At 40.7% G+C, this 24990-nt stretch overlaps 1 protein-coding gene across 1 annotated transcript in view; it reads left to right on the top strand.

Moving 5' to 3' along the window:
• The window catches only part of IGF2BP3 (insulin like growth factor 2 mRNA binding protein 3), a 153884-nt gene that overhangs the window by 94760 nt on the left and 34134 nt on the right, over positions 1-24990 (top strand). Inside the window, exons 4-6 of the mRNA XM_010353052.2 lie at positions 12626-12677; positions 12770-12833; positions 23084-23365. Coding sequence (XP_010351354.1) covers positions 12626-12677; positions 12770-12833; positions 23084-23365 — 398 coding nt within the window. The remainder of the gene's footprint in view (positions 1-12625; positions 12678-12769; positions 12834-23083; positions 23366-24990) is intronic.

A 24990-nucleotide genomic window follows, 5' to 3' on the forward strand; every position in this document is an offset into this window, starting at 1 on the left:
CTAGCCTCTACTATACTATTTTTATATAAGGGACTTGAGCGTCTGTGAATTTTGGTATCCAAGGTAGGGGGTTGCTGAAACCAATCCCTCACAGATACCAAGGGATGACTGTTTATATGTACCATGTTTTGTTTATCCAGTCATTAGTCAGAGGATGCTTGGGATGCTTTCACCTTTCAATTATTGGCTATTGTGAATAATGCTCCTGTGAACATGGGTGTAGAAATACTTCTTTGAGTCCCTGTGTTCAGTTCTTTTGTATATATACTTGGTTAGTTCATTTATGTTGCTGTAAAGGAATACCTGACGCTGGGTAATTGATAAAGAAAATAGGTTTATTTGGCTACAGTTCCTCAGGCTGCACAAGCATGGCTCCAGCATCTGCTCAGTTTCTAGTGAGGCCCAGAAAGCATTTACTCATGGTGAAAGGCAAAGGGGAGTGGGCATGTCACATGGCGTGAGAGGGAGCAAGAGAGAAAAGGAAGTTCCAGGCTCTTTGAAAACAACCAGATCTCATGTGAGCTCACAGAGCAATAACTCACTTGTTACCTCAAGGATGGCACCAAGCCATTCATGAAGGGTCTGCCCCCATGACCTTAACACCTCCCACCTGGCCCCACCCCCAACACTGGGGATCACATTTCAGCATGAGATTTGAAGACACAACGTTCAAACCATATCAATACCCAGAAGTGGAATTGATGGATCATATGGTAGTTCTATTTTTAATTTCTTTTTGAGGAACTGCTGTACTGTGTTTCATAGCAGCTGCACCATTTTATCCAGCAATGTGTGAGGGTTTTGATTTTTCCACATCCGTGTCAACACTCATTATTTTCCTTTTATTTTTCTTTTTATGTCCCTTGAGTCATAATATTTTCCTTCTTTTTAAAAAATTATAGCCATTCTAATGGAGGTGAAGTGGTATCTCTTTGAGGTTTTGATTTACATTTCTCTAATGGCTAATGGTGCAGAGCGTCTTTTCATGTGACACACACTTCTAGAAACACCTGGAGAGACCCCACCAAACCAACAGTGGTTTCTTCTAGGGGTCGGAGGAAGTCCCTGTTTTGAAAGCAGGTGGTTCAAAAACCACCTAACGTTGAACTATTTTGAATGTTTTTATGAGTATTTCTGTGAGTAAAATGTAGCACACATTAATGCTGGCTAATGCCTTCTTCTTACTGAGATGTATAGAAGTATAGTATTTAGTACTTGGAACATAAGCTAGGGATACACGGGAGTTAATAAAGCTCTTAACCGGCCAACGGACAGATTTGATTTTCCAGTGCAAGTGATGGCCAAGTAAGGATTGAACTGGTTTCCATCTGTGTATTTATTTTTTATTTAAATTGGATAGGGAAATGAGGCAACTTACTAGACCAAGTAATTAAGAGTTTGGGCTCTGGAATCTGTGAGCTGGAGTTTGAATCATTTCTCCAGCATTTATCTGTCCAGGTTCTGACACTGTGAACTTTTCTGTGCTGCAGTTTACCCATCTATAACATGGAATAATGTTGTGTCGTGGGATTGTGTGGATTTGAGTTAAAGTAGATGAAGCATTTGGGACAATGCTGCTACCAGAAAGCACTCAAATGTTAGCAGCCCTGATTCATGACTGAATGAAGGCTGGTGTGGTTGGAGAGAAGAGAATGGCCTTAAAGGATGAGTGGGACACAGGGCCTTCAGGGCACTCGTTAGGGATCTCTTAGAGTTTATAGTAGGGTGGGACTTGTTCAGCTCAGCTTTTAAAATCAGTCTAGTTCCATATTATTCTAAGTGAAGTAACTCAGGAATGGAAAACCAAACGTCACATGCTCTCATTCATAAGTGGGAGCTGGGCTATGAGGATACGAAGTGTAAGAATGATACAGTGGACTTTGGGTACTCGGGGGAAAGGGTGGGAGGAGGGTGAGGTATAAGAGTACACATTGGGTACAGTGTACACTGCCTGGGTGATGGGTGCACCAGAATCTCAGAAATCACCACTAAATAACTTATTCATGTAGGCCGGGCACAGGGGCTCACACCTGTAATCCCCAGCACTTTCGGAGGCCAAGGCAGGCAGATCATGAGGTCAGGAGTTCGAGAGCAGCCTGGCCAACATAGTGAAACCCTGTCTGTACTAAAAATAAAAAAATTGGCCTGGGGTGGTGGCACGTGCCTGCAGTTCCAGCTACTCGGGAGGCTGAGGCAGGAGAATCACTTGAACCCGGGTGGTGGAGGTTGTGGTGAGCCAAGACCATGCCTTTGCACTCCAGCCTGGGTGACAGAGTGAGACTCCGTCTCAAAAAAGAAAAAGAAGAAATAAAAAAGAACTTATTCATGTAACCAGATACCACCCATTCCCCAAAAACCTATTGAAATAAAAAATAAATTAAAAATGAAAATAAAATCAGTCTAGTTCAGCACTGCCCAAGAGAAACATAATGTAAGCCCCTTAAGCTGTGGATTCAGTTTTTCCACTGTGACTTCAGAGGTCAGTGTGACCAGATTGTAACTTGGACTGTTCTCTCTTGGAGGCTCTGATCACATGACTCCTAGGAGTCCTAAAAAGCATCATCTCCCCATGTTAGAGGATCTAACTCGTGAGCGTTGAAGGTGGCTAGAAAGTTGGGAGGCTTTGCTAGAAAGTTGGTATGATAAAGGCTGAGCTTCCCTTTGGGGTTTTCAATGATAAAGGGGATATGCAGCATGGTTTAGGATCTTTTTAATGGTCTGGTCTGTGGTGCTGGCTTTCTCAACTTGACAGTCATTTTCACAGCAGTGTGAGGAATGGTTTGAGTGTTATCCAAGTAATTACGATGGTAACATTTTAGAGAAATATACATTAAGGTGGATATTTCTTTATTTTGTTTTGGAATTATATATCAATATTTAACTGGAAATGATTATTTGGAACCTGCAATACAGATTGTTCTTCATTTTGTAATATAGCCATTTCTCACAAATAGATGTAAAAGAACAGTTCCTGAGATGAACTTACCGATAACAGATAAGTAGTTCCTGTTTCTATAAAATATGCTTAGCTGTTTGGAGGATGTTCCCTTCATCTCCATATTCCTAGCTCTAAGGGTGATTCTGTGGAGACTTTTTGCCTCTCTTGTTGCAGTGAGTGGTAGTCAAGGTGACTCCTTTCTAGAAACCCCTCCCCAGTGACTGAGATTGGCTTTGGTGTTTGAAAGGTTGTGTGTGTGTGTGTGTGTCTGTGTGTGTGTGTTGGCAAGATGTTTGTTGGGGCAAGTGAGCATTAACTCTCCCGCTTTGCATTTTATTAATACTTTAATCTCAATGTGATTTTTGTAATGCTTGTTCCACTTCTACATCTTTTGTATAAATTTCTGATGAATACCCGTTTGCTTATATTATTATGGACTTTTAAAGAAACCTAGAACTGGCTGGGCACGGTGACTCATGCCTGTAATTCCAGCATTTTGAGAGGCCAAGGTGGGCAGATCACTTGAGGTCAGGAGTTTGAGACCAGCCTGGCCAACATGGCAAAACTCTGTCTCTACTAAAAATACAAAAAATTAGCTGGGCGCAGTGGCACATGCCTGTAATCCCAGCTTCTCAGGAGGCCAAGGTGGGAGAATGGCTTCAGCCCAGGAAGTGGAGGTTGCAGTGAGCTGAGATCACGCCACTGCACACCAGCCTGGATGACAGAGCGAGACTCTGTACTTAAAAAAAAAGAAAGAAAGAAAAAGAAACCTAGAACTAGTTTCCTTTGCCCTGTAGAACATAAAAATGTGACTCCTTTTTAACCTTTTATTGTTCATCACTGATCCTGAGCACTGGGTTCAAAGGTAAGACATGGCCCCTTCCCTCATGAGGTTTATGGGATCGTGCAGCTCTGTTTTAGAGCCACATTGAAGGAGTAACCCATTTCCAGAGAGACTTTCAGGATATAGATTGGTGCACAGACTATAATGCCCAACATTGTTGTTCCATCTTCTGAAACACATAAGGCAAATGTAACATAGTCAAATAAAAAAGATTTGGAATCTAAGATCGTATGTATTATAAATTCCCTGCCAGCTTAAGCATGGAAGTCAGTGTGACTCTGAAAAATACATTACTGTGACACACCTGACAATCACATCACTGTGGTTAATAATCACTAGCGGGAAAATAAAGATCAGGAAAGAGATTATAAAGTGACATTGCTTTGACTTCCAAGAACGGGCATTAGGGAGATGACGAGAGAAGCACTTTACCAAGTTTTGGGGGTGTTACTGGAGCATAGGTGTGGGAAGTACATTGAATATATGGAAGAGAGAAGTAGTACCAAGTAACTGACAACCTTTTATGCCATGTTGAAGTTTGGACAAATTATAATGGCAGTTCGAAACCACAGAAGGGTAGTAACTGCTGGCAGGAGGATATAGTCATAGAGTGTTAGACAACAGGCACGCATACTAATCAGACTCGGTTCAGATAGCCCAGGAGTGATGGGACTTGAGCAGTGGGTATAAAGAATAAGCAGTCAGCAGAAGGCTTACCTGCAGAACATAAATTATCTACCTCACGCCCATAGTGGTACCAGCTAAATACAGCCAGTTTTGTGAGGGAGGTGGGAATGTAACTGGTGTGTGGCTGAGGAAATCTGATCACATTGCAGGTCAAAGACAGTTTTTTAAACTGTCTTTGTTGCAGTGATCTCTGTATGTGTCAGTAAACTAGGCTACTAGATTGAAGAGAGGCATGAAGAAACTTGTCATGATGGTGATCATTTCATTAGTGTATACATAATGTCAAAGTGAATCAAATTTCATGCAGTTTATCCTGTATTTCAATGATACTGTTACTGAACCAAACTGGTTCTGTTTGCCCATGTGCAATGGAAAGCCAAACACCAAAGCATAGGTTCTTTTGTAAAGAGAAAAGTTCATGGTAAGACCGTCAAGCAAGGAGACAGTCAGGCTCAAATCTGTCTCCCCCAGGTGGGGGCTGAGACATATTTTATAGACAGAGGGTAATGAGGTATGATCTGATTGAATCTTATAGTGATGTGATGCCAGGAGGTGTGATCTGACTGGATCATACCAGGAGGTGATACCAGGACTCAATCTGATTGGATCATGGATCACGTCATGTGGTGTCCACGTCTTCATTTGGTCCTGTCTCGGTCCAGGCACTTAGGTTCTGCTTGTGGTTGCATGTGTGGTTCATCTGGACAGGCTCAGGTTACAGAACTTACAACCTGGGGATCCATGGCAACTGAAGAACAAATCACCATTTTGTCACACAAAGTTAAACCAGACTAGGCTGGTTCTGTTTATGATTCTTGGCCAAAAGGCCAAGAAGTGATAAATAATACTTCAAAGTTTAAAATGCAAAACTAGGCCATTACCTGGTAAAGTTGCTCTTAGTATTTTTTTTAACAGCTTTATTGAGATATAATTCACATACTATGCAATTGGCCATTTAAAGTGTACAATTCAATTAATTTTTTAAGTTTTTTTTTTTCTTTCTTTCTTTTTCTTTTGAGATGGAGTTTTGCTCTTGTGGCCCAGGCTGGAGTGCAATGGTGCCATCTCAGCTCACCACAACCTCTGCCTCCCGGATTCAAGTGATTCTCCTCCTCAGTGTCCTGAGTAGATGGGATTACAGGCATGCGTGATCACGCGCAGCTAATTTTGTATTTTGAGTAGGTAAGGGGTTTCTCCATGTTGGTCAGGCTAGTCTCAAACTCCTGACCTTAAGTGATCCGCCCTCTTGGGCCTCCCAAAGTGCTGGGATTACAGGTGTGAGCCATTTTCCCAGCCTAGTATGTTAATAGATAATGTGCAACCATCACCACAATTTTAGGACATTTTCATCACCTCAAAATAAACATTTATCGCCCTCCACTTTCACTTTCCTCAGCCCATAGAAACCACTAATCTACTTTCTGTCTATAGTAGAGTTCCCTATTCTGGACATTTCATACAAATGAAATCATATAATAAGTAGTTTTGTGTGACTGTCTTTTTCACTTAGCATAATGCCTTCTTTTCTTTCTTTTTTTTTTAATTTAAAACCACTATACTAACAAGGTAACATAATACTTTCAAGGTTTGTCTATGTTGCAGTATGTATAAGTACCTCCCTTTTATGGTTGAATACTATTCCATTGTACAAATACACCACATTTTGTTTCCATTCGTCAGTAAGCATTCGTTCAGGTTGTTTCTACTTCAGACTATTATGAGTGATCTTAATTTTGTACTACTACATTCAGGAACTGATAATCTTTGCATTTTTCATGGGATTCTTTCTGTACTGTTTGTACGTTTGGATGAACTTTGTGGTTGTTGTTGTTTTTTAAATAGATGGAGTCTGTTGCGCAGGCTGCAGTGCGGTGGTGCAATCTCAGCTCACTGCAACCTCTGCCTCCCGGGTTCAAGGATTCTTCTGTCTCAGCCTCCCAAGTACCTGGGACTACAGGTGCATGCCACCATGCCCGGCTAATTTTTGTATATTTAGTAGAGATGGGGTTTCACCATGTTGGCCAGGCTGGTCTCAAACTCCTGACCTCAAGTGATCCACCCACCTCGGCCACCCAAAGTGCTAGGATTATGGGCGTGAGCCACTGCACCTAGCTGTGGATGAATATTTTTTTTTAAAAAGGCTGAACATTGAGGCTTTCACGTCCTAAATACATAATAGGGGGGAATTCAAGAATGACATTTTCTATGAGGGTTTACTTTGCATTTATACCCCTCCTCCCTCCCCTGTCACTGGAATTTAAACTTACTTAAGCATAGAGAAATGTTTCCTTTCTGGTTTAGGATTTTATTTAGGTATGGGAACTTGTGAAAGTGTTGGAAACATACAGTGGAAGGCTCTTTGGGTTTTTTTCGTGTTTTTTTTATTTGTTTTGGGGTTTTTTTTTTTTTTTTTTTTTTTTTTTGCCTTTAAGACTGTTTAAAAGAAATATTTGTGGTTGACATAGAAGGATTAATGGTACCAAGAGGGGATAAGAATCTAGGAGACAAAAACAGGCACATAAATAGTTTATGTGACAGGTAACAGGAACACTGTCTTCCTGTTTAATGCAGAATTAAGCAAAATGCGGCCAGGCACGGTGCCTCACACCTGTAATCCCAGCACTTTAGGAGGCTGAGGCAGACAGATCACTTGAGCTCAGGAGTTCAGGACTAGCCTGGCCAACGTGGCAAAACTTTGTCTCTACTATAATACAAAAAGTAGCCAGGCGTGGTCCACGTGCATGTAATCCCAGCTACTCAGGAGGCTGAGGCACAAGAATGGCTTGAGCCTGGGAGGCGGAGGTTGCAGTGAGCCAAGATCATGTCACTGCACTCCAGTGAGACTCTGTCTTTAAAAAAAAAATAAAAAAATAAAAAAGACAAAATGTCAGAACTTATCAAGTGTAAATTGTATTTATTCTTTGAGAGTTCAGGAGGCTGGAGTGGCATGATACCACTTGGTAGCCCTTGACATAAAAGAGCATATTCAGATAATGGCCTGCCTTAAGATTGATGGGGTTACTGTAGTACAGTTCAAGTCGTTTTGGGGGTTGGAAATCCTTTTGAGATTTGGAAATCTTATTAGGCTATTGACAGCCCTCTCCCTATTCTGTTGTCATTACTTCCAAACCTTGTACATGAAACTTTGAGTAAGACATCAAAGATCCACTGAAATCCATCTATGGGGTGTATGTAAAATCTCCTAAGTTGTGTTAAATTTGTTCACAGCTAGGTACCAGGATTGATTCTGCACCTATTTCTTCTAAGGATTAGAGGCTTTTTGTTTGTGTTTTTTTTGTTTGTTTGTTTTAAGGTCATGCTTGTTGAAGTATTATTTACAGACAATAAAAGTTACCATTTTAAAAAAGTGCACAGGATTGTAGTTTCTAGTTACCTTTCTAAAGAGTTTACATGGCCGGGTGTGGTGGCTCACACCTGTAATCCCATCACTTTGGGGGCCAAGGCAGGTGGATCACTTGAGGTCAGGAGTTCAAGACCAGCCTGGGCAACATGGTGAAACCCTGTCTCTACTGAAAATACAAAAATTAGCTGGGTGTGGTGTCTTGTGCCTGTAATCCCAGCTACTTGGGAGGCTGAGACAGGAGAATCACTTGAACCTGGGAGGCAGAGGTTGCAGTGAGCCAAGATTGTACCATTGCACTCCAGCCTGGGTGATAGAGTAAGGCTGTAAAAAAAAAAAAAAAAAAAAAAAAAAAGACTTTACCTACACAGAAGTTGACAACCAATAGCATTTATCTGTTCTTAGGAATAAAATGTTTAACTATACAAGCAATTTTGTTTTGAATATATGCAGTGAAAATTTTAATGTATATTTCTTCGTGTGTGTGTGTGTGTGGTTTTATAACTTTAACATATTTGATGATCAGTGGCTAGTTCTCATCCGCATTGACTGACTATAGATTTTTGAAAGTGGTAATAGGTACACAGGTAATCAAAATATAGAGCTCGTTTGGCGAATCTTCATTTTCATTACATTTCCTGGACAGCTGCTCACATATTATCGTATAGGACATTCGTTATTCCTTTGGTCCAGACAACTTTGTTGAGCCTCGTGTCTGTGAACACGTGTCTCCTTCTTAGCAAATTTCCAGATCTCTTTGAATGCCCAAGGGCAGTCTTCTTGAAGCACACTCTATGAATACCCTTGTGAATGTTGATGATGCATTCTCAGGTCATCAACTTGTTGGTGGCAGAGCGGCCCTTCTTCTCACAACCCTTCTTTGTAGAAGCCATTCTACCAGGCCTAACTTGGAAAGGAAGAGCATGAAAGGATTGTCCCCTGATTTTTTAAGTTAAAAAGTTCACCTGTATCATTTATATGATTATATGATACAGTTTGTATACATATAAACGATACAGGTTATCTGTATCGTTGTATGTATGTGTGTATATAAATATTTATCACTTTGGCACTGTAGCTTTTAAAGAATATTTGTTGCCTTGGCATTATTGTAGGTTTAGTCGGTATTGTTTATAGATCACAGGTGTTTAACTTTTGTAGTGTTATCTCTAAGAGTAATAAAAGTTAAGGTGGCATAGGGTAATCTGTGTGGAGACTAATATACTTAATTACTGAACAAATTGCTTTTCAGAAGAATTAAGAAGGATGTTTAATTAAACAAATTGGCAACTATCTCCTACTCCCTAAACCCCTCCTCTACCCCTACCTCCATCCAAGTTGCTATAAAGCTGTACTATTAGTGTGGCTTTTATTTAAAAACTAAATTTTATTTTGAGACAGAGTCTTGCTCTGTTGCCCAGGCTGGAATGCAGTGGTGCAATCTCAGTTCATTGCAACCTCCACCTCCCAGGTTCAAGCAATTCTCCTGCCTCAGCCTCCTGAGTAGCTGGGATTACAGGCATGCGCCACCACACCTGGCTGATTTTTGTATTTTTAGTGGGGATGGGGTTTCACCATGTTGGCCAGGCTGGTCTCAAACTCCTAACCTCTAGTGATCCACTTGTCTTGGCCTCCCAAAGTGCTGGATTACAGGCATGAGCCACTGTGTCTGGCCCTAAAAGCTAAATTTTAAATGACATATTAAACTGGCAACTACCCCCTACTCCCTGAACCCCTCTGCTACCCCTGCCTCCATCCAAGTTGCTATAAAGCTCTACTATTATTAGTGTGGCTTTCATTTAAAAACTAAATTTTGATGGTAGGCATTCTTTTCCTTCTGCCTTCATTACTGAAGGTGGAATGAATTTGTTAGAATTCTGACTTAAGTATGGAGTAAAACATTTTTCATATTGAAAAAATTTCATTTTTGTTTAGAAAATTAGGGTTGCCCTCTCCCTCCTTTTTTTTTTTTTTTTTTTTTTTAATGCAGTCTTGCTCTGTTTCCCAGGCTGGAATGCAATGGTGTGGTCTGAGCTCACTGCAACCTCCGCCTCCCAGGTTCAAGTAATTCTTCTGCCTCAGCCTCCTGAGTAGCTGGTATTACAGGCACCTGCCACCAAGCTCAGCTAATTTTTTGTGGGTTTTTTTCTTTCTTTCTTTCTTTTTTTTTTTTTTTTAAAGACAAGAGTCTTGCTCTGTCACCCAGGCTGAAATGCAGTGGCATGATCTCAGCCCACTGCAACCTCTGCCTCCTGGGTTCAAGCAGTTCTCCTGCCTCAGCCTCCTGAGTAGCTGGGACTACAAGTGCATACCACCATGCCCAACAAATTTTTGTATTTTTAGTAGAGACAGGACTTCACCATGTTGGCCAGGCTGCTCTCAAACTCCTGACCTCGTGATCTGCCCACCACAGCCTCCCAAAGTGCTGGGATTACAGGCGTGAGCCACTGTGCCCTGCCAATATTTTTGTATTTTTAATAAAGATGAGATTTTGCCATGTTGGCCAGGCTGGTCTCGAACTCCTGACTTCAGGTGATCCACCCTCCTCGACTTCCCAAAGTGCTGGGATTACAGGCATGAGCCACCGTGCCCAGCCATCCTTGTTTTTAATTTAAGGAATTATGTGTTGTATATTTTCTCTTTGAATGGCAGTGTGAGAGGTTTCTTAATTTTTGGCCTTTATAAAATGAGTCTGTGATCAACATCATATGGCAAATTCACCTATAAAACAGCCAAGCACTTTTACAGAGTACCCTTCCTATAAGATATACCAGGATTTCCTCCTCTAAAGTATTCACTTCACTCATGAAATATTTGAATGTCTTTTTGTGGTTAACAATAGCTGTAATCAGAGACAAAGATTAATGTGCTTCTGTGTGTATACCTCATGCAAAAGAAATTTACCAAATAAAAATTCAGTTTACCTCATGCAAAGGAAATTTACCAAATAAAAATAAATGAAAGGGCATTTCACTCATAAATAGGTATTAACCTTATTTAAAAGAAAAACCAGGCCAGGCGCTGGGTCACGCCTGTAATCTCAGCACTTGGGGAGGCCCAGCTGGGACGATCCGTTGAATCTGGGAGTTTGAGACCAGTCTGGGCAACATAGCAAGACCCCCATCTCTACGAAAAACTTAAAAATTAGCCAGGTGTGGTGGCATGCACCTGTAGTGCTGGTTACTCAGAAAGCTGGTGTGGGATTGCTTGAGCCCAGTGATTGACGCTACAGTGAGGTATGGTCGTGCCACTGCACTCCAGCATAGGTGACAGTGAGACCCTGTCCCAAAACTAAAAACAAAAGCTCACCCCAGACAAACCGTGTTATATGTTTCAAACTGGAAACAGTAGACAAAAGCCTAAAATATACCACCTAAGATAAACCTTCCTTTAGAAGAAATTGCTTAAGTTTAGTAGTAAATTATCATAAAAATTTGTTTTCTAATGGTTTACTGTTTCCTGGCACCTGAAAAACATTTTCAAGGAACAGCCTTTTTAACTTTGCAGTTCGGCTAGGGCTAACATCTGTAATCACGGCACTTTGGGAGGCCAAGGCAGGAGGATTCCTTGAGCTCAGGATTTTGAGACCAGCCTGGGCAACATAGTGAGACCTCATCTCTACAAAAAATTTTAAAAATTAGCTGAGGGTGGCGCTGTGCACCTGTAGTGCTGGCTGCTTGGATGGCTGAGGTGAGAAGATCACTTAAACTCAGAAGGTTGAGGCCGCAGTGAGCTGTGATCATGTCACTGCACTCCAGCCTGGGTGACATAGCAAGACCCTGTCTCATAAATAAATAAGAAAATTTGTAGTCAAATTGATGAGTAAGTAGTTTGCTATTATTTACAGAAGCTTACTTTGTTTTGCTATAGCGCTTAGAAGCTAAGGACACCTGAATTTGGTTTATATTGACAAGACATATATCTGCAGTTGATATTATAATAAACTTAGTTACTGTTTTAACAGCCTCTCCATTTGGATAACATGTGTACTATAATACAGCTACAGGAAAGATGGTGAAAACATAGATAGCTTCAGATTGTACATTTCCCAACCCTGTGTAGACTAAGAAATGTTCGCTTCATTTCATACTTTTGCTGTCTGTGTGTTTATGTTGGGCTTTAAATTCGACTCCAGGTAGAGTATGCACTGTGCTGTCTTCATTTTGCTAGCCTGCCTTGAGCAATCTGTTCTGTAAGAACCATTAGAGCTGTAAAGGAAGTCCTTTGGAAAATAACATATTATAGATAAAACTTTAGTTTTTTTCTCTTTTTATTTTATTTTTTAGAGATGGGATCTCACTATGTTGACCAGGCTGGTCTCGAACTCCTGGCCTCAAGCAATGCTCCCATCTTGGCCTCCCAAAGTGCTAGGATTACAGGTGCGAGCCACCACACCCTGTTAAACTTTAGTTTTTAACTTGGTCCCTTATCTAGTGACTTTGTATACAAGGAGAAAATATGATGATGTGTTTGTGTATGTGTGAGAAATATATGCTCCTTCTCCTTCAGCCTCAGGAACCAGGCAGCTGTGGCTTTGCATACTTTGCTTAGCCAATGTTACTTCTGGGTTAGCCCCAGGAAATGAGATTAATGTCAGGGATCTAGGAGAGGGCAGAAGAGACAAGTCTGAGTGTGGTATTTGTGGTATCCATCCCTTAGTTCGGCAGTCCAAAGCCCCAGATAATTTTTTGGCTCTTTTCCATCACAATTACTTAGTGATTTTAAGACATATTCCTGCCCTTGATAATAACTTGGGAAACTCAAACTTTTTAATTTTCTCTCCCCCTCCTGATAGGTGCTGGATAGTTTACTAGTCCAGTATGGAGTGGTGGAGAGCTGTGAGCAAGGTACATGTCTTCTGAATTGCTTTCAAATTTGTAAAAGGAAGGAAGTAGAAAGAAAACTAACTTTTATTTTCTTCGTTTTTCTCTTCCTCTAGTGAACACTGACTCGGAAACTGCAGTTGTAAATGTAACCTATTCCAGTAAGGACCAAGCTAGACAGTAAGCAGCTTGAAACTTTTAATCTTTATATAATAACTAAGTTAAGTACAGTAACATATTTTGTGGATTTCTCAATTGATAAGGGCTGGTGGGTGGCAGAGAGAAGCTTTATTTTACAAAGTTTGACCCTTTAATCGTGCCTTTCTTTTTAAGTTTGAATGTCTAATAAGAATCTACATTGGTTAAAGTTATATTACATTTTCAATATATCTTTAATGCCAATAATAGAGTGGTCTAGTATGAAACTAAATCACACCCTATTTGCAGAAACTCTGGGCCTTGGTATTGTTGCCAAATAACATAAAGTCTCTCACCCTCTCCCAGTCTTGTATGACACATATATTACTGCTATTTTATCTAAAGCTGGTAAGTTGGATCATGTGTTAAACAACAGTGTTAAATGTTAAGTCTTCTTACTCACTGATTACCTGATTACTATTGTCATTTAGGAGCATGCAGATGTTGGATCAGTGTAATTTGCTCTTAGATTTATGGGAAAAAATATATTCCAATGCAGTAAACAGGCACTACTTTACAGATGAAACAGTCTCCCCTAGGAAAAGATAATTCTATATCTAATTGAAATGATCTAATAAATTGAGCACTAGAGAGAGAAATAGGGGTCCCACAAATTTATGGCCTTTAACAGATCTGCTCAGAATATGAACATGAAAGAATGGCATACAAAGTGCTCAGTAGCACAGCACTGGGTGTTAGGTGACTATGGAAGCCTGAACTACCTCCAGATACCATACTGGCAGGAGCAGGCTGACTGTCCTCTGTGTCAGAAAGGTGAAAGAAAAGACCACACTGGCTGACTCTGAGCCCTGAAGGGGAAAGGTAAAACAAGCTGCAAGAGTAGGAGCTCATCTAGGTTACTAAAAGCAGTACTCACTCGGGAGGGACTATGAAAGGAAAGATAAGACTGAGAAGAAGATGGAAATGTGTATAAGGTAAATGGAACTTTATTTGTAAAATCAATAACACTCACATGGTTCAAAATATAAAAGATTTGAAGATGCACACAGTACAAATCTTCCTCCTAGTATTACTCCCCAACTACCTCATCTCTTGGGAGATAACCATGTGGAAAACAAATGTTACATGTATCTATTCCTGCTTTTACACAAATGATACCATAACATTGGAATGTTTTGTGTATATAAATATATTTTTTATAGTTACATAGTACTTGATTGTACAGATATGGCATGACTTTGATTAATTGCAGTTTGGATATTTAGGTTGTTTCTAGTCTCTTGCAGTTATAAACAATATTGTAGTGAATCTTTTTGCGTGTCATGTGTATGCAAGCATGTATCTGTATGATAAATTCCCAGAAGTAGAACTGCACTTTAAATTTTGTTGTAGAGCTTGAGCTAGTTTAAATTCTCTTCAGCGTTGTGGGGGTGTTCATTTCTCCAATTCTCCCCAACACAGGACTTTATCACACTTTCCCAATCTAGTATGTGAAACTGATATATCATGTTAATTTTCACTTTTCCCATAAGTGAGACTGGAGGCTTTAATATGTTTAAACACATTCTGTTATTTCTTCTGTTTGTATCCTTTGTTCATTTAAAAATTTTTGGCAATTTGCATAAGGTCTCAGACATTATGGAAATTGTGGTATGAGTCATAAAACAAATTGATTTTTCTTTCTCTTCTTTTTTTGACTAATTTTGTTCTTCAGTTGTATCATGTAAGAAGACCAGGAAAATTTTACCTTTTATACCCTCAGTAGAATGAGGGATAAAAGTGAGGGCATTGAGAAAGTAGAGGCTCCATCGTGTTTTAATTTTTATTTATTTTGAGGCTGGGTTATGAGACTGGCAAATTTTTTTTTTTTTTTTTTTTTTTTTTTGTATTTTTTGTAGACATGGGGTTTCACCACGTTGCCCAGGCTGGTCTTGAACTCCTGGGCTCAAGTGATCTGCCCACTTCAGCCTCCCAAAGTGCTGGGATTACAGGCATGAGCCGCTGCACCTGGCCGTGTTTTACTTTACAAAGATTTATATTGAATATTTGGTAGAGCCCAGTCCCTGTTGGAAAATACGGGATAATGTGATAAACCCAAGGATATTTGGAGATTGTCAGAGGCCTGTTGTTGTGGCCTTATTTGAAAACTTAAATTAGCTAAGGGGAAACAAAATGCTTATTTAACAGTTAATTAGTTGAATGGGAGAACATAAGTTGGAGACATAAGCTATATAGCTTTGAAGAGGCATAAGATTTTGGTAAGGATAAAGTAATTGACATTTAGCCTTCCTTCTTTGAAAACAAACAAACAAAGCATTATGACTGCAAGCACAGGAAAGGTAGACTGGCTAGTCAAGGCAGAATTATTGCTGAAAAGAATCCTAACCATGACAGCAAACTGAATGTAGACACCCTGGTGTTCTCAAAATTCTTTAGCATGGTTGTTAAGAGATAGGTAGGCTTCCATTGATCCCAAGGAGGAAGGAAAAGGCTGTTAGGAATTGTGTAATTAGTAATTAGGTAACTTAAATAAATTAGGCATTTCGATTAGGGAAGTAGTCTTCATATCCTTTGTTCTAATATTCAGTCAGTTAACACCTATTAAATACTAAATACTGACCAAAAGTTGCCAATAAGAATATTTGGAGAGGGACTGCCTACTTTTAGTTCCTGGCAGTCAAGTGGCCTTATAGGAATATTGTTCTCATTCCCTCTGCAAGAATTCAAAGATGGAGAGAATTAGAAAGCAATGAGGTATTTAAAAAGTTAACTGATCTAAGGAGTAGAAAACTCAGTTTTGTGTTACAGTGTTACAAAAATTGTTATTAGAGTTTTCTAATAAGCTTTTAAAAGGGATATGGAATATATTTTCATTCTGTGAGGAGAATTAATTTTATTTGAGAGGCATTGGTTGTAGTAGAGAAGTGTAAACTCCAAAGTCAGGTAGCCCTGACTTAGTAACCTCGACTTCTGAGTTTCGGTTTTCTCAGCTACAAAGTGAAGATTAAAGAGAAACAAATATTTGTGCATATATGCATGTATTTATAGTTTAACCCACTGGTTTGGGCTGCTTGGAGCAGTTTGAAGAGGCTTGAGCCTGGGAAAGTCTGGTCCTTCCAGGACTGACTTTGAGGACTTCCAGTGAACCCTATAGGCCTGCTCCATGGGCTCCAAACATGACAGCCTGGTGTCATTTCTCCATGCCTTCCTTGGCAGGCCACCCAAAGCTCAATCTTTAAGTAAAAGGGCTAGTTTGATAATTCTCAGTTTTCTCTTTGTAACATCTGTTGCTTGGAAGGCTGTGTGACCTTGATGTACTTGTGAAGTGAACTTGGAGGTTGAGTTCAATTCCGGAGCCCAGTTTCTTGGAATAGACTGTGTGCCACCACTGTTCTAGCTGACGTTGGTCAAGTTAGTCTGTCATGGTTCAGCCTCATTTCTAAAATGGGAATAACTATAGTCTTTAGCTAATATGGCTACTGAGAAAACTAAGATAATGCCTCCAAAACATGTTTCATAATACCTATAAGGTAAGGTAGTCAGAGCTCAAAAGTTAGCAGCTATTAAGTATTTTTCCAACATGTTTGATTGCTGCTGCTGCCCCCGTTATTGTTTGGTATACTTCCTTTCCAGTGATGGCTGGTCACTGATGCTGAGGAGCCAGGGACCTAGTTTTAACATGGTTGTAGCTGCCTGTTACTTAAAGCTCTATGAATATCATTTAAGAGGAATCCTCAAATATGGCTATGTCTTTAAGACAGAATTTAACATGGAAATTCCTGCCACCTTGTGGCTAAAATAAATCAAAGGTTAATAGCACACATATTCTAGAAAATATTAATACATGTGTTCATTTTAGGCTTAAGTCTTGAATTATTAAAATAAAAATTTGACAAGTTTAAATTTCAAATTCATTAAATAGTTTCATTAAAAATGGAAGTATGTGTTTAGTGAATGCACCTTTTCTTGCTCCTCAGAGCAAGAGAGGCTCACCTTTTTCCTTCTCTCTTCCAGAGATGTTGAGATAAGACAGTCAAGGACAGACATTACTCATGAGAGGATTTGTCATGTATGACAAAGAAATAACCCCCTAGAAAATGTGTAGACATTGAGTTCTTACACTTTCTTTTGTTTGGGGTTAATTCTGATGTTTATTTTTGTTAGGGAATAGCAATGTTTATTCATACTTTAAGACTATCATTCTGAGGCAGGAGAATTGCTTGAACCTGGGAGGCGGACGTTGCAGTGAGCCGAGATCACACCATTGCACTCTAGCCTGGGCGACAAGAGCAAAACTCCATCTCGAAAAAAGAGAAAACAAAAAACAAAAAAAAGAAACTATCATTGCAGTTCCTTTGTATCACTGTGAAGATCTGTATAAGGTAAATGTGGTTATGGTTAGAAGTGTTTGAAGCAACTTGGCCAGTGGCTAACGGTAAGAAAATTCCCATTTAAACTTTGACAATTATGTAAATAAAAGACTTATTTTCAAAAAAGAAATAAAGCAGCGAGACAAAGGGATTTTTTGCCATTCAGGGATAACCACTGTTAAATTTGCCATAGTTTTGTAGACTTTGTCCCATGCATTGTAACTTTCAGAATTACAAAGATCATTCTGCAGAGTTTTGTGTGTTTTTCATTCAGTGTATTTATACTGATTCTAATCTCTGCATAGTGTTGGATCCTCACCACAGTTTACCTGTCCCATCTTCTGTTGTGCATCATCTAGGGCATTTGCCCATACCGTTTTGTTTTTAGAACCAATTTAGTCATGAAGCCCTACATTTGGGCTTCGTCCATATTTATTTCATTAAAGTACATCCTTAAAATCATATTACCCAGGCTTTCAATAATGATTGCTGAATTGTGTCAACCCCTTATTCTTGGTACAAGGAGATCATTGAATTTATGACTTTTCAATAATGGGTTAAACCTCATTTTGTGAGGACCCTGTATTATATACAGGGTGACATCTGGGAATAAAAAAGAGATTTTTAGACATGGAATTTTATTTATTTTATTTTATTATTTTTTGAGACAGGTTCTCATTCTGTTGCCCAGGCAGACTTGGGAGTGCAGTAACACAATCATGGCTCAATGTAGCCTCAACGTCCTGGACCCAAGCAGTCCTCCCACCACAGCCTCCCGAGTAGCTGGGACTACAGGCATGTGCCACCACACCCACCTAACTTTTTTTTTTTTTTTTTTTAAGAGACGGGGTCTCACTATGTTGCCCAGACTGATCTCAAACTGCTGGACTCAAGTGATCCTCCCTCCTTGGCCTCCCAGAGTGCTAGAATTAGAGGTGTGAGCTCCTGCATCCAGCCAGGCATGAAATTTGAGAGCTGAAAGGGACCATGAATCTAATCTTTTAATTTTATTAGGGAGATGGCTAATGCCAAACAGGAAAATGACCTTTGGAGGATAACGTGGTTACTTAATGTTCAAGCTGGCCTAGAATTCTGGTCTCTAGTCCGTATTCTTTTTTCATTATTCAGATCTGTATGTGTGGACTCTTGGGTACGTTTAACTTGTCTGGGTCTCATTTCTTCTCCTTTTTTCTTCTTCTTCTTCTTCTTTTTTTTTTTTTTTTTTTTTTTTGAGACGGAGTCTTGCTCTGTCACCCGGGCTGGAGTGCAGTGGCCGGATCTCAGCTCACTGCAAGCTCCGCCTCCCAGGTTCATGCCATTCTCCTGCCTCAGCCTCCCGAGTAGCTGGGACTACAGGTGCCCACCACCTCGCCTGGCTAGTTTTTTGTATTTTTTAGTAGATACGGGGTTTCACCATGTTCGCCAGGATGGTCTCGATCTCCTGACCTCGTGATCCGCCCGTCTCGGCCTCCCAAAGTGCTGGGATTACAGGCTTGAGCCACCGCACCCGGCCTCTTCTCCTTTTTTCTTTCTCTTTCTCCCTCCTCCTCAAGTTGAACTACTTATTGTCTCTATTGAGGCCCATTCAGCTCTAAATTGTGATCTACCCCAATGAACAATTTTTTTTTTTTTTTTTTTTTTTTTGGAGACAAAGTCTCATTCCATCACCTAGGCTGGAGTGCAGTGGGGCAGTCTTGGCTCACTGCAACCTCCACCTCCCAGATTCAAGCAATTCTTATGCCTCAGCCTCCCAAGTAGCTGGAAGGCCACCATGCCTGGCTAATTTTTGTACTTTAAGTAGAGACAGAGTTCTGCCATATTGTCCAAGTTGGTCTTGAGCTCCTGACCTCAAGTGATCCACCTACCTTGGTCTCCTGAAGTGTTGGGATTACAGGCATGAGCCACTGTACCTCACCCCAGTAAACTTCTTATCAATACAATTAAATTCTACCAACTGGCAAAATTGCTCAGCACCTTCTCAGCAACCCTTAAAATAGCACCAAGAGCAAAGAGTCAAGTAATCACAGGATCCTGGCCAGGCGCTGTGGCTCACGCCTGTAATCCAAGCACTTTGGGAGGCAGACGCAGGTGGATCACTTGAGGTCAGAAGTTCGAGACCAGCCTGACCAATGTGGTGAAACCCCGTCTCTAGTTTAAAAAAAAAAAAAAAAAAATTAGCTGGGTGTGGTGGTACATACATGTAATCCCAGCTACTTGGGAGGAGGAGGAAGGAGAATTGCTCAAACCAAGGAGGCTGAGGTTGTAGCAGTGAGCCGAGATCGCGTCATTGCACTCCAGCCTGGGCAAAAGAGTGAGACTCCGTCTCAAAAAACAAAACAAAAAAACCCTGAATACATGTGTGTCAAATAATTATGACAGTTCATCTCATGTCTTGCATTTACGGTGGGTTTGGTGAAAATACTAAAAATTTTTTCCCCATGAACTCAGCAGATCACCATATGACATAGCTGAATAATAAACCTTGTGCCCAGAAAGGTTCTAGTAGTTGACTTAAATTCAGTAATTTAGGAGCTGCAGGCATGAGAAAGCCACCATTCTGCAGTTAGTTTCCTCCTGTACCTTTTCAGTTGTGTCTGAGTGTGGATGGAGCACTGTGATTTGAGGGTCAGGAACTCTGCTTAGATGGCAGTTAGATAGTAAGATACACACAATAGTGGCTGTCTGCATTCTGTCTGGAACAGCCTTAGTTTTTAGCCATTGGGGCCCAGAAGGCACACTGGGGACTAGAGCCCCAGGCCACCTGACCTCTTCAGTGAGAGAATCTTTTCTTTTCCCCACAAGGAAAAATCTTTTTAAAGCAGCACAATAAAAATTAGAAGTTAGTTTTTGCCAAGTTAAAAAGTTGTTTCTTGTGATACATGTGACTATTTAGATGGTTCTAGAATATAGGAGCATCTGGTAACTGATGTGTATACCTTGGTTTTACCCCAGGGAGAATGATATCTATCTGTATATGTCTATCTCAGTCAAGAAGAAAGTTATCTACCATTTTTGTAACATTAATGACTTAATTTACTAGTCAAAATATACTTACTCTCTTCTGAAGCTGGCAATACGCCATTTGTAATGAAAAAGTCTAGACTACCTTTTATGCCTAGATGTAGTTGATGCCTTCAGTGGGTTCAGGTTTCCTGATTTTTTGAAAGAACCTTCAATGATCTGTTTATTCCCGACTTTAAAAACATTTAAGGCCGGGTGTGGTGGCTCACACCTGTAATCCCAGCACTTTGGGAGGCCCAGGTGGGTGGATCACCTAAGGTCGAGAGTTTGAGACCAGCCTGGGCCAACACAGCAAAACTCAACTCTACTAAAAATACAAAAATTAGCTGGGGGTGGTGGCATGTGCCTGTAATCCCAGGTACTCAGGAGGCCGAGGCAGGAGAATTGCTTGAACCCAGGAGGTGGAGGTTGCAGTGAGCCAAGATCACACCACTGCACTCCAGCCTGGGCAACAAGAACAAAAGTCCGTTTCAAAAAAAAAAAATTAAAGCTGTTTTGAAAGAATCTGTAGTTGATTGACTCTTCTGCAACTCCAACTTTTTCTAACAAATATACACCATAAATATTAAAATTTATCAGTTGTTGTCTTCCTTTAGAAATAACCACAATATTTTAGGGCCCTTAATCCACATTCCCTTAAGGAAAAAGGGGCAGGAGGAAAGCACAGCATTAGGGGTCTGTCATCAAGGTATTGGCAAAGTAAATGTGGCATGTGCCAGCTGTCACCCTCTGAAGCTTATGAAAAGAATGCCCTCTGACATAGAAATCACATAGAAATATCCCAAGACATGGTATTTAAAAAGAAGCCACAGAGCAATGTACATCACAACCCCAATTATGCTTTTAACGAAGGTACTGAACATGAATACATGTGTTTGTAAACATATAGAAAGGACTGGTCCATTTGTAGAAGTATGGCAGTGAGCAGCAGTTCTGGGAAGGGCCTTGGAGGGTTGGTGATGGTGCCAGAGCAACCACTTGCTACTTTCTGCATGACTGATCTTTTACAATAGAGTTCATTCATGTGCCGGAGAAGGTAGGACAGTGATAGAGGACTGAAGTGAGAAACCGAGAATCATTCTGGGCCGGAGAATGTCAGTGAGCCCTCTGTTTGCCCGGGTCTGCCTTCCAGGTCCTAGCCCTCAGTGACCTTTTTGGTGCTAGAACTGTCTCCCACTCCACCCCCGTTTTTCTATTTAAGTCAAGAATTGAGAGTAGATTTGCAAGTAAAGCAGTATATAAGCCGGAAACGACCACACCAAGCAACTAGAAAGAGACCATTTTATGCCTATTTTTCTTTCCCACCTGGGGTAAACTCAGGGCCATTGGAACAGAATCTGAGCAAAGAACCTGTGTGACACTGGGAAATGTGGGGACCTCTTTCTTTTTGTTTTTCATTTTGTTGTGCACTGGGGAGTTAGAAAGGGATGTATTATTAGGTGTATGTTCATGAAATCTGGGCTATATCCTCTCTACTAATTTATTATTTTCTCTTCTCCAAATAGCATACACACACAAAAAATGAATACAAAACAAAACAAACCCAGAAAATAGAACACAACAATTTGGATGAATATACAATAAAAGTTTCTAGATATGAGAGAATACATATGTATACTCATATATACACACATAAAATTTTTAAATAGGCAGAATTAATCTATGGTGTTAGAAGTCTGCAAGGGGTAGGGGGGCAGTAACTACTAGAAGCAGGTACTGGTGGGGCTTCTGGGGCCCTGGTGTTTTCTAGTTCTGGATCTGGATGAGCGTGTTTACCTTGTGAAAATTCACTGAGATTTATGCTCAAGATTTGGGCACGTTTTCTTGTGTATTAAAATAAAGATCAAGAATGAAAAAGAGGCTGGGTACAGTAGCTCATGCCTGTAATCCCAGCACTTTGGGAGGCCAGTGCGGCAGATCACTTGAGGTCAGCGTTCAAAACCAGCCTGGCCAACATGGTGAAACCCCATCTCTGCTAAAAATACAAAAATTAGCCAGGCGTGATGGTGCACGCCTGTAATGCCAGCTACTAAGGAGGCTGAGGCACAAGAATCGCTTGAACCCTGGAGGCACAGGTTGCAGTGAGCCAAGATGGCTCCACTATACTCCAGCCTGTGTGACACAGCAAGACTCTGTCTCAAAAAAAAAAAAAAAAAAAAACAGATGAAAAAGAGAGAAACTCTCCCAAAATAGTGTGGTAGAGTGGGCAGATTAGAAAGTAATTCTCTTTTTTTGGTTTATCACCACCCCTGCCTCTTTGCCCCAAACAGATCATAAACCACAAAGTCAGGGACCACTATTTTCTCAGGGACTGGCTCATAATAGGTACTGAGTGTGACTGGTAGAATTTAATATTCAGGATAGTTTGTGAATGATTTAGAGATATTTGTCCACTGCTTCTTAAAATGGTTTTAAATACTTCACATTTTAGAGGGTGAAGTAAAAAAGGTATATATTTCTAATGTCTCTTCCACTGTGATTTGGAAACATTAGCCAAGGCAAGAAGCCCACTTGCTTCTCTCTTGCTGCTTAGCTATTCTAAACTGTTAATAACCTTATGGGTTAAACCTAACCAAGAGTTTGACAAAATGTTTTTTGTTTTTCTATTTTTCACTAGTAGATGGCTCATAAGTTCCCTTTGGAAACTTGTGACCTTTTTCCCCACTGCACCTGTCTCAAAGGAAAATGTGTGCAGGTGGTGGTGCTGCGGGGCGGGGAGGGGGAGGATTATGTGTGTTGCAGGTTTGCTGCTTGTGCTGGGGCTTTACTCAGAAGTTTTTAGCTAGTAATGCTGAGTAGAAGAGATGGGTGTTGCTTTGCTAAAAGATGTATCGTATAGACTGATTCCTTTTCCCAAACCTGCCCCTTTTCAACTTTCAGAGCACTAGACAAACTGAATGGATTTCAGTTAGAGAATTTCACCTTGAAAGTAGCCTATATCCCTGATGAAATGGCCGCCCAGCAAAACCCCTTGCAACAGCCCCGAGGTCGCCGGGGGCTTGGGCAGAGGGGCTCCTCAAGGCAGGGGTCTCCAGGATCTGTGTCCAAGCAGAAACCATGTGATTTGCCTCTGCGCCTGCTGGTTCCCACCCAATTTGTTGGAGCCATCATAGGCAAAGAAGGTGCCACCATTCGGAACATCACCAAACAGACCCAGTCTAAGTGAGTATGCTGAGTGTATGGTGGGTGTTCAGGAGAATTCCCCTTGGAATCTTAGCAGTGTGTCGTTCTGGTACTTGGTGCCTTTCTGAACGCAGCCATGAGGCCTCCTTATACAGTACTTGGGAAATATGTAAAAATCTTACAGTATCTTGGTGTTCATTTCATATAAATCTGGAGCTAATCCTCAGTCTCAAATGGAACCTCAGATTTTCACACATGAATGGAAAACAAATGATACCTAATCCTCTTCTGGTTGGGGAGGCTCTGGAAAACAGGCAGCTTCTAGGTTGTTCTCTGTGCCACCCCTTACCCCGCACCTCCCCTCATTGCTTTTAGAAGTAGTTTTCTGGGTCCAATCCGTTTTATTTGTGGCCTCAGTACAGAGATGATTTTTCGGTCTTGCCTTACTCGAATCGTTCATCTTATTTGTCCAAATTTTTCCTGTGATTAAGCCATGTGATTAGAATGGCTTTTTCTTCTGGATATTTTTTGATGTTTTTAATTGGTGGGCTTTAAGGGATTGGAAGATTCCCATCCAAATGTTGGAGCTAATTATCATGAGCAGAAAGCAGGAACTATTTGTTTTTATTTACTACTGTAGCCCCAGGGCCAAGGCCAGGGCCTTGCTGCATAGAAGGATCTTCTATTTGTCAAATGACTAAAATGACTACATGTGAATTATGCTTGAAGCCCTTCACGTGTATCTAAGATACTTCTCAGTCCTCATGCATTATATGTTAGTTGTTTTGCTTTAGAAACCATGCTGTTGTACAGTATGTGGATATTTTTTGACCCAGAGAAGCTTGGTGACAAGCTCCGCCCCCCACACCTAGCTCCGTAACGTGCTACAGGGCACATCTCTGGGCCTGTTACTACCGTTTTTCCTGAAGAACCTGTGAATGTGCTGGGAAGAAGAGGTTGTATCCAAAAATACCATTCTGCAAGCCTTGGGCCAGCTACAGAAATGACAAGATTATTTTGCCTTTTAAATTCAGAAAGGAGAATGATTTTTTTTTAATGTGATCCGACGAAATAAGCTTAATCTTTCCCTAAAAGTTAGAACTACACCGCTGTGTATACTTTGTGTTTGTTCCAGCAGGCCTAAGAGTGCATGCGTATTCATCATAGGCACCATGCCTGCATTGGACTAGCTGACCCATTTCTCATGCAGAACCAAAAAGAACTGTACTAAGTGGTGGTCTATACCCACCTGCTCCCTGCAGTGACATCTGATCCTGCCTTCCCCTGCTTTGAAGCAGGAGATGTTGGGTGCTGGTTACCTGAATGCAAAATTAATGGCCCTGACCTCATCATGTAGGAGTGGGAAAGACAATTGGACCATAACCTAGTCAATCGGCTTGGCTTTTATCTTAAAATTTAAGGGCTTCTTGCTTCTCTTGATCCACTGTTACCTGCAGAAATTCATTATATGGCTTCCCTTCCTTGTCATGTAGCAGATTAGAATTGTTCCTTTTCGAGCTATTCATTTCTCTGTCAGATGAAAGAGCTGTGACTTAAATTGAACTGTTTGTTTTATTTAGGGCAGGAAAATGGGGATGGGGAAGGGAAGCAATCTTTGTTATATCCGATGATTCATTTGCAGAGCTCTGCCAGGGGATTTAATT

The sequence above is a fragment of the Rhinopithecus roxellana genome, chromosome 6 (genome assembly GCF_007565055.1).
Source record: "Rhinopithecus roxellana isolate Shanxi Qingling chromosome 6, ASM756505v1, whole genome shotgun sequence".
Classification (NCBI taxonomy): domain Eukaryota; kingdom Metazoa; phylum Chordata; class Mammalia; order Primates; family Cercopithecidae; genus Rhinopithecus; species Rhinopithecus roxellana.